The sequence below is a fragment of the Galeopterus variegatus genome, unplaced genomic scaffold (genome assembly GCF_000696425.1).
Source record: "Galeopterus variegatus unplaced genomic scaffold, G_variegatus-3.0.2 Scaffold395, whole genome shotgun sequence".
NCBI classification, from domain to species: Eukaryota; Metazoa; Chordata; class Mammalia; order Dermoptera; family Cynocephalidae; genus Galeopterus; species Galeopterus variegatus.
Genome location: NW_007726506.1, coordinates 244,790 through 255,341, shown reverse-complemented (window position 1 = coordinate 255,341; position 10,552 = coordinate 244,790). Strand labels below are relative to the sequence as shown.

At 47.5% G+C, this 10,552-nt stretch overlaps 2 protein-coding genes across 2 annotated transcripts in view; both read left to right on the top strand.

The window, feature by feature from the left end:
- The first annotated feature begins 282 nt into the window (after positions 1-282).
- Positions 283-7,805, top strand: NME1 (NME/NM23 nucleoside diphosphate kinase 1). The gene is made up of 5 exons (XM_008568296.1): positions 283-382; positions 2,025-2,154; positions 4,515-4,616; positions 6,524-6,636; positions 7,501-7,805. The coding sequence occupies exons 2-5, from the start codon at positions 2,029-2,031 to the stop codon at positions 7,616-7,618; spliced, it is 459 nt and encodes a 152-aa protein (XP_008566518.1). The 5' UTR covers positions 283-382; positions 2,025-2,028; the 3' UTR covers positions 7,619-7,805.
- Positions 7,806-10,252: 2,447 nt separating this feature from the next.
- NME2 (NME/NM23 nucleoside diphosphate kinase 2) overlaps positions 10,253-10,552 on the top strand; it is a 5,370-nt gene continuing 5,070 nt past the window's right edge. The window contains exon 1 of the mRNA XM_008568295.1: positions 10,253-10,370. The gene's annotated coding sequence lies outside the window, so the exon portion shown is untranslated. The remainder of the gene's footprint in view (positions 10,371-10,552) is intronic.

Below are 10,552 nucleotides of genomic sequence, written 5' to 3'. Positions count from 1 at the left end.
ACGGAAGTGAGTCACAGAACCTCGGGGGAGGGGAAGGCAGACGGCCGGAAAAGCCTGAAAAAACCAGAGCCGGAAGTTAAACCTCGAAAGGTTGCTCCCTAGAATGCCGCCCTACTCACAGGAGGAAGCGTGGGCGAGCGGTGTTCTGAAAAATGGGCCCTCCGGCAGCCTAAACTGCTTAGAAGCGTTCCGTGCGTGCGGGTGCCGGCAGCCACGTGGGGGCCGAGTGCGTTTCCGGGGCCGAGTGCGTTTCCGGTGCCGGCTGCCGCAGCCGGAGTTAAAGCCCAAGCAGCTGGAGGGGGTGAGAAGGGTTCGAGGTCCTGAAAGGAAAGGAGAAGGTGTGGGTTCGGGGGAGGAGGAAGTGAAGAGATTTAGTGAAGAGGTGAGTTCCTCTCGGAGAGGGGGCGGGGGCCGGGGACTGGATGGGAGGGAGCGGCGGGGAGCGCCTGTGGACAGGTGCAGACCTGTCAGCGAACGTCCCACGCCACGTGGACCCGCCTTTGTCCGTGGCTGCCTTTCCCATCAGGCCATGACGACGCGTTGTTCCTCATTTATCTCTGTCTAGTACAATGTTGGGCGCGAAGCTGACCCACAGTAGTGCTTGCCGAATGAATGACGGGCGTGTGTCATCGATGTGTGTGGTGGGGCGTTTATAGGGGCTGTTTCTGGCTCTTTATAGTAGCCCCGTTTTCTCCTAGAGAATCCACACTTACCCCGCGCTCCATCGTAGGTTCTTCAGCCAGTCCGTGGGCTTTGCCTCTTTTTCTTGCAAGGAGTGGGCGCTGTTATTATTTAAGGGCCTTTCTTTTTCTTTCTTTCTTTTCTTTCTTCTGATCACCCTCCATATCCAATCATCATTTAAGGCATTTTCTTTGCACTGATTGACTGCTCGCCCTGTGGCTAGGTACGACAGACAGACACAGCAGTAAACCAGTCCTGTATGCAGGCCACAGACCGGTGGGAGGCAGACATACAAACAGAAAACTGGAGTACAGTGTTAAGGTGCAATAATAAGAGATTATCTAAAGTACAGGAAGGTGGAGCCAGGAGGTGGTGCTCCTATCGATATTAGGGGTTGTTTTTCAAGGTGAGGGGCCTCCTCCCTTCTCACCCTGTGGAGACAGGGCAGGTCACGAGCTCAATATTCTCTGGAAAAGGAAGAGTTTGGAATAGAAGCTTTCTAAGCTTCCTTCCAGCATGACATCCCTTATCAGATGTTACAAATGGCTGTAGTTCTCTTATAATCCACCGTTTATTGGCTTGTTAGAATATTCATTACATCTTGGACCGGCCCATGGCTTACTTGGGAGAGTGCGGTGCTGATAACACCAAGGCCACGGGTTCGGATCCCATATAGGGATGGCCGGTTAGCTCACTGGGTGAGCGTGGTGCTGACAACACCAAGCCAAGGGTTAAGATCCCCTTACCGGTCATCTTTAAAAAGAAAAAAAAAAAAAAAAAGAATATTCATTACATCTTAAGGTGTGGTATATATTGCATAGGGTTGGGAAATCGGGATTTTGTTGCTCATTTCGGTGCTCTTATCCTGTTTATTTCCTTTGTAAAATGAAGGGGGTTTTAATGACATGTTTTCTAAAACCCCTTCCAGTTCCAATACCATGGTTGTAGCAGTAGGTCAAACTGTTTCATACTGCCTTGTATCAGACATCACTTTCACACTAGTAAAGCTACACATCAGTGTTTTTCCTCAACCTGGATTATTGAGAGTTATTTTCACATCCTTTACCTTAGTTCCAACACAGTATTGGGTTCACAGTAGATGCTTAATAGAAGCTTATTAAATCAAATGGGATAGAAGTTATAGCCCCTGCTTTTGGACCCTTTTCCACTTTGGGATATTAGTTCATAGATGAGGGGACTGGGGAAGAAGTGGGTTTTTACCAGAGAGAGACTTGGAGTTGACATGACAGATTTAAACCAGCTTTATGGGGTAATCCACTTGAGAAGGATAATGACGTAGCAGGAGACTCAGTACTGTTTCAGTCCCCTTTTCCTATCCCCAGGACTATGGCCAGCAACGAGCGTACCTTCATTGCCATCAAGCCTGATGGGGTCCAGCGGGGTCTTGTGGGAGAGATCATCAAGCGTTTTGAGCAGAAGGGATTCCGCCTTGTTAGTATGAAACTCATGCAGGTAAGTGCACTTCATTCTTCTTATTTTGATTCCTTCGTAGTACAGGGGGATGCTGAAGGTTAACCTTTGTTTCTCCCCTCTCCCCTTTTTAGACTTCTCCATAGTAGGGTGAACACAAATGTCTTGACACCTGGAAACTCTTCAGTGGCCTAGCATCTTGGCTGAATCTTGAAACAAACCAAGTTATTTGGGACTTCTGAAAATTGTCTCTTTTTCTCCTTAGCAATGCAGAGTTCCACATATTACTGCAGCACTGTAATTTCTGACTCAGAGTTCTGGGCCTGTTTGAGTTCCTGGTCTTGAGCTTCCAGAAGAGATAATTTTAGAGACCTTTTTTTTTTTTCTTTTTGAGGCAGGTTGTTTGCCAGCAAGAAAATCTTTCCGTCATCAGTTACCACCCACTTAGTGTCTAGCATAAATTTGACACCATAGGGGTGTATGGAAGGACAACCATGGTGTTGCCTTTGGGGAGGCTTTCCTGACACAGCAGAGAGCAGACACACCTGCAAGACACTTACAAAGCAATCTTTCAATAAATCCAAAGGATTCATTGGCCAAGAACCCTTCTTCAGACAAATCCAAGAGATGAGAATTCAAATCAAATAAATTAGGGGACAGTATTTTTTCCCATTAAAGGAATCAACTTTGGACCCCCCAGTACATTTTAGTTGTTTATTTATTTATTTAGTTTCCTCCTAGAACATCTTAAATTTAGTTTGATTTGCAATTTAGTTTCTGTGTGATGTTTTAGAAAAACTGCTTTATTTATTTATTTTTATGCAGCTGGCCGGTATGGGGATCTGATCCCTTGACCTTGTTGTTACAAGGCTGTGCTCTAACCAACTGGCTAGCCCTAGAAAAACTTCTTTGATGTAAAAGGGGGTAGACTGATGTTAACGCTCAGGGGAGCCCATGGTGGAATGGTTAGAGCCAGGTGTTAGACAAAAAATGCTTTCCAGAGGATTTGCATATTAAATTAGGCTTGAAGGTAAAATGAAATGAATGAATTGTTGATCAGGCATTTACCATGTGCTGGGCACATCTTTTCTCATCTAGCCTTCATGACAACCCAGAGAGAAACTTATTCCTATTCTCATGGTTGTTAATGATGAGGAACCTGAGGCTCAGAGAGATTAAGTAATGTGCTTGGTAGCACACAGTCAGTAATGCAGCTGAGATTTTAACTTGGGTCTCTCTGACACCTAAGTGTAGACGTTTTTCTCACTTATGCTGAATTTCCTATCAAGGATATGGGTTTGGTGAAGGATGGAAGAAGAGATAGCTGACTCTAAAGGGTCATTTAAATCAGGTATGGAGGTGGGAGGCAAGGGAAAACTTGAGGTTCTCCACTCCCCTATCCGCCCCGCCGTGATCTGTTTTGCATACTAATTGTGAACGGAACTAATTAATAGAATTAAAAGAATATTCTGGTAAGGGAAGGCCAAGTCAGTGTGTGTAAGGAGATTACTGCTACAAAAGTCTTCCAGTTGGATAGGAAAGGACAGGGTGAAGGGTGGATCCTTACCATGGAGTGATCACGTGGTTATGTAATCTTATTTTGGCAAGTGATCAACAGCTGAATGATAGGATGTTCTGGATGGGCTTCTTGGCAGCTAATCTCCACATTTGTGTATCCGTAAGTGTGCAGTATGCCTCATACAATGCAGTACCTCAGAACTGGAAAAACTAAGGGATGCTTTTAGACTGCTAGCAAGTATACATGCAGTGGCAAAGAGAGAACACAGCCAAGGTGAGCTGAAACTTAAGCAGATGGTTTGCTCTCTCGCTAACTTGATTTGTTCCCATATACCAGCCCTGCAGTATGAGAAGTTCTAATTCATTCTTCAGCAAAATTATTTATTGCTAAATGTCATGCACTTTTGAGTGGTTTGCACATACCTATGGGAATCGCATGGTCAGCACACTGGGCCTTTATCATGTGAATAAATGTGAAGCATCCCTGGGAAATGGCCTGGTTCAGTTTGCTGCTTATCAAATGCCAGGACCACCTCCCTCACTTCCCTTTAGTGTTTTAGTTGGGGTTTGCTTTGGCAATGGAAATTCATTGTATTGTTAATTTTTCTGTCTAAAATGAGATGGCTGAATTTAATTATAATGTTCTGTGGTTTCATTCTGATCAATCAAGGCCAATAGGAGGAAAATTGGTTCAAAACTGCAGAAACACTTTTTAAGTCCCTGTCACTGCTCCCCTCTGGTAGTGTGGAAAATGAATTGGGTTATAACGATCAGTGAGTTGAGAGCTCACGTTTTAAAATAGCAGGATGGGTGAGGTGGAATGACTAGTTGCTGGTTCTTAGGTAGTTTCAGGGCCAATTCTCATTCTGTATCCTGTGGACTAGGCTTCTGAAGACCTTCTCAAGGAACACTACATTGACCTGAAAGACCGTCCATTCTTTCCCGGCCTGGTGAAGTACATGCACTCAGGGCCAGTGGTTGCCATGGTGAGTGCATCTGTGTGGGACGTTGATATGAATGACTCAGTAGGGAGTGGAGAAGAGTGAGTGTTGTGATTCCTGCTTCTGATGCCAGGTCCTCACTGATGCAGAGGAAATGGGGGCTGGGAAAATTGGAGTTAGGATATGAGTCAGCTCTAGGACCTACCAAAGACAAGAAGCACTTATTGGCTGATCTGAAGAACCATGACTGGGAGAGATCCAGAGAGATCTGCCCAATTGGAAGCTTCTGGAGGGCAGGGAGATAGTCTCTTGGGTACTCGCAGTACTACTCCAAGTATGTGTTTCTTGTCATCTTTGTGCCAGGCTCTTTTCTAGACACTGGGGATACAGTCACGAATGAGACAAAATCGGTATCCGTTTTCATAGTTTTCTTTGCCTATATTTCTTGAAGGAGTTGGCCAGACAATAAAGAAACTAAATTAAATAAATATATGTATATATTGTATATGTATATAATATGTGTATATATATATATATGTATATGTGTGTGTGTGTGTATATCTATCTATCTATCTATATATATATATATCAATATATATCAGCTAATGGTTAGTAATAAGCACAGAAATGAAATAGTACGATGTGATAGCAAATGATCCCTTTAGAGTGGATGGATTTTCAGTCTTAGGAGTGTGATTTTCAATCTCAGGTCTGTTTGGGTGGTTGGCCAGTTAGGAGATTCGAACCCATGGCCTTGGTGTTTTAAGGCTGTGCACTAACCAACTGAGCTAACCAGCCAACCCTTGAGCTTAGATGTGAATGACAAGAAGGAGCCAGCTGTGCACAAAATCACAGTGAAGAACATTCCCAAACAAGAAAACAGCATGTGTTCATTAGTCTGTTCTGTGTTGCTTATCACAAAGCACACTGAACTGGGTGATTTATGAAGAAAATGAAATTTATTGCTTACAGTTTCTGAGGCTGGGAAGTCCAAAGTCCATCTGGTGGTGGTGACAGTGACCCAGGGGTGTCATATTGCAAGATGGTGGAAGCAGAAAGAGCAGAGAGAGAGAGAGACAGACAGACTCTTTTTTTAAAAAGCCCTCATTTCTGAGGCTAGTTTCTGAGGCTGGGAAGTCCAAAGTCCATCTGGTGGTGGTGACAGTGACCCAGGGGTGTCATATTGCAAGATGGTGGAAGCAGAAAGAGCAGAGAGAGAGAGAGACAGACAGACTCTTTTTTTAAAAAGCCCTCAGAACCACTCCCTTGATGATCATTTTTAATCCATTCACTACTGTGCGGTTCTACGATCCAATCTCTTTAAGGCTCCACCTTTCAATTACCATAATAGGATCTCCTACCTTCTTAACAGTCACAGTAGGGGCTAAATTTCTAATACATAAAACTTGGGCGACACAATTCAAGCTTCAGCGAGTTTTGGGAGGACACGATTCAATCCACTGCAATGTGCAAAGGACCTTTGGTGGGGATGAGCTTGCCTTTTTGAAGTACAGAAAGAAGGTTGAGATGGCTGAAGCCTGGTGGGTGAGAGAAGTTAGGGTGAGATGAGTTCAGAGGCACAGGCAGAGGCCACATCATGTAGGGCTGTGTTGGCCATGCGTGTCATGAGTGTTGGGAAGCTATGGAAGGTTTTACACTTGGCATTTTAAAAAGGCTGCTCTGGCTACCTTGTTGAGAGCAGATTGTAGAAAGGCAAGAGTAAGGACAGGAAGACTGGTATTCCCAGTGCTGGAACAAGTACATGCTCTACAAATATTTATTCAATAAATCAATGTCTTTTTTTTTTTTTCTCCCTTACCCACTTGCAGAATTTGTGCTTTGAATGTCATCTTAACAGGCCTTTTTATTTTTCTTTTTTTGAATTTATAGTTGCCAAATTCTCTGCTGAGATTGGTTTTCTTCCTTGACCATATCTTCTCTTGTCCTTGGAGGTCTGGGAGGGGCTGAATGTTGTGAAGACAGGCCGAGTGATGCTCGGGGAGACCAACCCTGCAGACTCCAAGCCTGGGACCATCCGTGGGGACTTTTGCATTCAAGTTGGCAGGTGGGATTTGGTGTTTTTTACCCTTTTCCAAAATCTTAGTTGCCACAAGAATTTCGGTTTCTGAGGCTGGAGATAGACATGATACCATATACAGGTCAATTTTATTTATTTAATTTATTTATTGGCAGCTGGCTGGTTTGGGGATCCGAACCCTTGACCTTGGTGTTACAACATCACGCTCTAACCAGCTGACTAACTGGCCAGTCCTCAATTTTAAATGAGTTAATTGTCTTCCTCCTTCCTCCTTGGTGTTTGGCTTTGAGGACTCTCTGCCTTTGGTTGTCATCATCACTGAGGTTGTGCCTCTGTTGAGAATTTATTTTATTTTATTTTTATTTATTTATTTATTTATTTTTTCCTTTTCGTCTTTTTTTTTTCGTGTCCGGCAACGGATCGCAACCCTCAGTGTCGCGCCCGTACCGGACCGGGGACCGGCAACGGGATCGCAACCCTCGGTGTTGCTCCCATACCTCGCTCAGCCAGTGAGCGGCCGGTCTGTATGTGGGATCCGAACCCTCAGCGGGAGCACCACCGCGCTCCCAAGCGGTGCACTGTAGCAGTGCGCCACCGGGCCGGCCCGAGAATTTAGAACCTGATATAACACACTTTGCCAGCCAAAGTCTTCCCTGAAGGTTCTCACTGTTTGCATCAGTGTTGTTGGGAGGGCTAGATGCAGGGAGGACATTCTTCATCTTTACGTTAATGGCAGCCATGGGTTTTTTCTTTTGACAGTGGTCTAATGTACCATCAAATCAAGTATACCATTTGATGCATGGCTGAGGCTGTCTGCAATGGGAGGGCAGCGGGCTTCTGGGCAGTTAATCCTTCTGGCCTTGGTGATGTGGCTTTCTCTTTCCCTACCAGGAACATTATTCATGGCAGTGACTCTGTGGAGAGTGCAGAGAAGGAGATCGGTTTGTGGTTTCGCCCTGAGGAACTGGTGGATTATAAGAGCTGTGCTCGGGACTGGATCTACGAGTGACACGAGGGCAGACCATGATGCTCTTCCCATCTACTTTTCCTCCTTCCCAGTCAGTGGACTGGGCTGTAGCATAGCTAGTTATTTCTGGGAACTTCCTTATAATCTGGAAGGAAACTCTTGGAGCTGTGAGTGCTCCCTGTATAGCGTTACGTGCTACCATCAGATTAAAATGTTTCATCCCGATGTAGGATTCATTGAGTTGGTTACTTTGCACTGCTGTATTGCTGTGTGTTCTTTTTTTCTTTTCATGTACTCTGGAGAACCCAAGCTAACAGAGAGTGTAAATACTACATAAATCATTTACATTGGCCTGAGAGACCTTACACACACACACACAGGCATTCTCCCTCTCCTTGCCCCTGCAGCCCATCCACTCTTGGCACTGAGCCAGTCCACAGCACCTATGGAGGATCTCCCAGGTTACCAAGACTGTACTGGGCACAGAGGATTCATCAGAAATAACAGATAGGCATCCTGTTCTTGAGAAGCTCTCAGGGACTCAGTGGATAGGGGAGTGTGAGAAGTTGTCACTCCTCCAAAAATCAGAAAAGCTATGTGGACAGTGGGCCTGGGTTCCTGGGATGGCCTCAGACAAAGTGGGAGAAATCTTGTAAGTAGCTTTCATTTGTTAGGATATTGATTTGGTTGCTTTAACAGAGACAAAGTAGAAGTTTATTTCTCTTTTATTTATCAGCACCACGCTCTAACCAGCCAGCCCAACTTCTCTTTCATTTAAAAGTCCAAGCTGGTCGGTAAGGGTGGTGATTGTGGTAAGATTCTGATACCTGAGGTTGTCCAGGGACCTGGTTCCTTCTAACCCAGATGGGCTACCACCCTATGTCCAAGTTCCAGTAAGTTGGGAAGGAAAGGGGAAGGAGTGTCCCTTACTTTGAAAGGTGCCACTCTTGAGTTGACAATCTGCAGTTCCCCTGATATCCCATTGGCCAGAACTTAGTCACATGACTGCCTTTCCCTGGAAGAGAAACTAAAATGTTATCTTTATTTGGGCAACCTTGTGCCCAGGTAAAACTCAGGAGTTCTACTATGAGAAGGTAGAAAGTGAGAATGGATATTTGGGAACAACTATGATTTTGCCACAGATTTTGTCAGGTTTTCTTTCTTGGTGTTTTCCCTGTTCACCTGGCTTTGTTAGAGGCAACAGAAGAGAAGGGACTTCCCAGGAGGAGGAGGGGAAGAGGAGAGTTGGGAGGGGGCCACCGTCTTCTGCGGCAGCCGAGGGCTAGCTACGTTTCTGTTTCACACAGAGCATGGCCTGTTTGTATTGGGGGGTGGGATGAGCGTGCCTGGACTTCTGGGGAATGAACACGTATGTAGTGAGACATGAGGATTACAGCTTCCTCAGGGAGGGAAGGAGAGTGAAAGCAGAGGCTTGGAACTGACTGTCCCATAAGTAAAGAGTGACCTGATCAAGGGCAAACAACTCTCCCCTGGACAGGAAAATGTCCAGTGAGGTTCCCAGATGCTTTCCACAGTTGACATTTGGTAACTCTGAAAAGGAAAACCCTAATAAGTGTGCTTCAGATTGAGGCCCAAGAAAACACTGCTCCAGAGTAAGGGCAAGGGACAGTCATTACCAGTGTATGGTGGGTTAATGCTCTGCAGCTTGAAGACTGGAAAGCCGATAAGGTGTACCTGAGACCTACATTGCCATCCATCTGGTCAGTGACAGGTGATCACAGGGGCTGCTAGAACAGCTAAGGTGAGATCAGCTCTGAGTCCTGAGGAGAGGCACTCCGGGCTCACACCATCTCAGGGCATCAAATGCTGCACACGCTCAGAGGAGGGGCTCGCTGACTCCCCCAGGGAAGCTGGCCACCAACAAAGGTGGGCTAATGGTTTGACAGGCGGACAGGAGGTGAGAATTGTCTGCAAGTCGATGACAGACCTGATTTCTATGAGAATCTAGAATCTGGTCAGGAGTGTGTCTCAGCCTGAACTGGATAACCTGAGCACACAATAGTGCTGGGCAGGCAGGGATCCCCCTCTCAGGGTGCGAACCGGGCAGCTGAATGGGGCTGGAGAGGTGGGTGGGGAGACGGGCAGCCAGGTAGCAGGGCATACTGCGAAGAGCATGGGGTATTTTGCTAAGGAGTCTGAATGCCATCCGGTAGGCAGAGGGAATCTTCAAAGCAGGGCAGAGAGAGACAGGAGCAGATGGCTCTTCGAGGAGGGGCTGAGGGAGGCTCCGTCTGGGGAGAGGGGAGGTCGAAGCGCGTTGTGAGGCCGTCAGTTGTTTTAGATGAGGGAGGCTGAAGGCCTAACCGGGGCTCAAACAGAAGGGAGGGCTAGGACGGACAAGGACTGGTGGGTGCATGGGCGGGAGGGGGCGGGGAGTTAAGCCTAACGCAGGGTGCTCGGGCGGATGGTGTGAGCAGACAGTACTGACGGGTCAGAACTCAAGCCCAGGAGCAGGTTCTCCTGCGCGCGCGGGAGCATGCGGGGCTCACAGGAAGCACTGATTGATGACGGGTTGGGTTTAGCACGTGCGTAGTTTTACTTGTGGGACGTCCAGGTGGAGACAAGTCACTTCCCGCCTCTGCATCCCTCTCGGGCGTCTTCGGCACAGCGAGGGCGTGCACCCGGCCGGCGGCGGGGCCCTCCGGGGTGTGGCTGCTCCGCGCCCCGCCCCGCGCCCCTCCTCCGCCGGCGGCTCCGGGTCCGGTGGTCTCTCCAGGTCTCGGCTTCCGCAGCGCAGCGCCTCGCAGTCGCCCCCGGCCCGGACAGCTTCCCGGTAAGGACGCGGTGGCGCTTTCCCCTGGAGACCCCTCCGGCCCCTCCCCCGCCTGCGCCGCGTCGGGAGGATCCAGTTTGCCAGCGTCTCCCGGCTTCTCGCAGGCCCCGCGCCGGGTCGGAGCCGGACCCCTGCGGCGGACCCTCCTCCGTTATTGCCGCGGGGCGGCGGTGCCGGGACCC

What these genes read in the sequence shown, in the direction of transcription:
- NME1 (XM_008568296.1), top strand. Translation starts at nt 2,029, where the DNA reads ATGGCCAGCAACGAGCGTACCTTCATTGCCATCAAGCCTGATGGGGTC. An exon ending in CAGGGCCAGTGGTTGCCATG is followed by an intron (nt 4,617 to 6,523) that starts GTGAGTGCATCT and finishes TTGTCCTTGGAG; the next exon opens with GTCTGGGAGGGGCTGAATGT. An exon ending in TTTTGCATTCAAGTTGGCAG is followed by an intron (nt 6,637 to 7,500) that starts GTGGGATTTGGT and finishes TTTCCCTACCAG; the next exon opens with GAACATTATTCATGGCAGTG.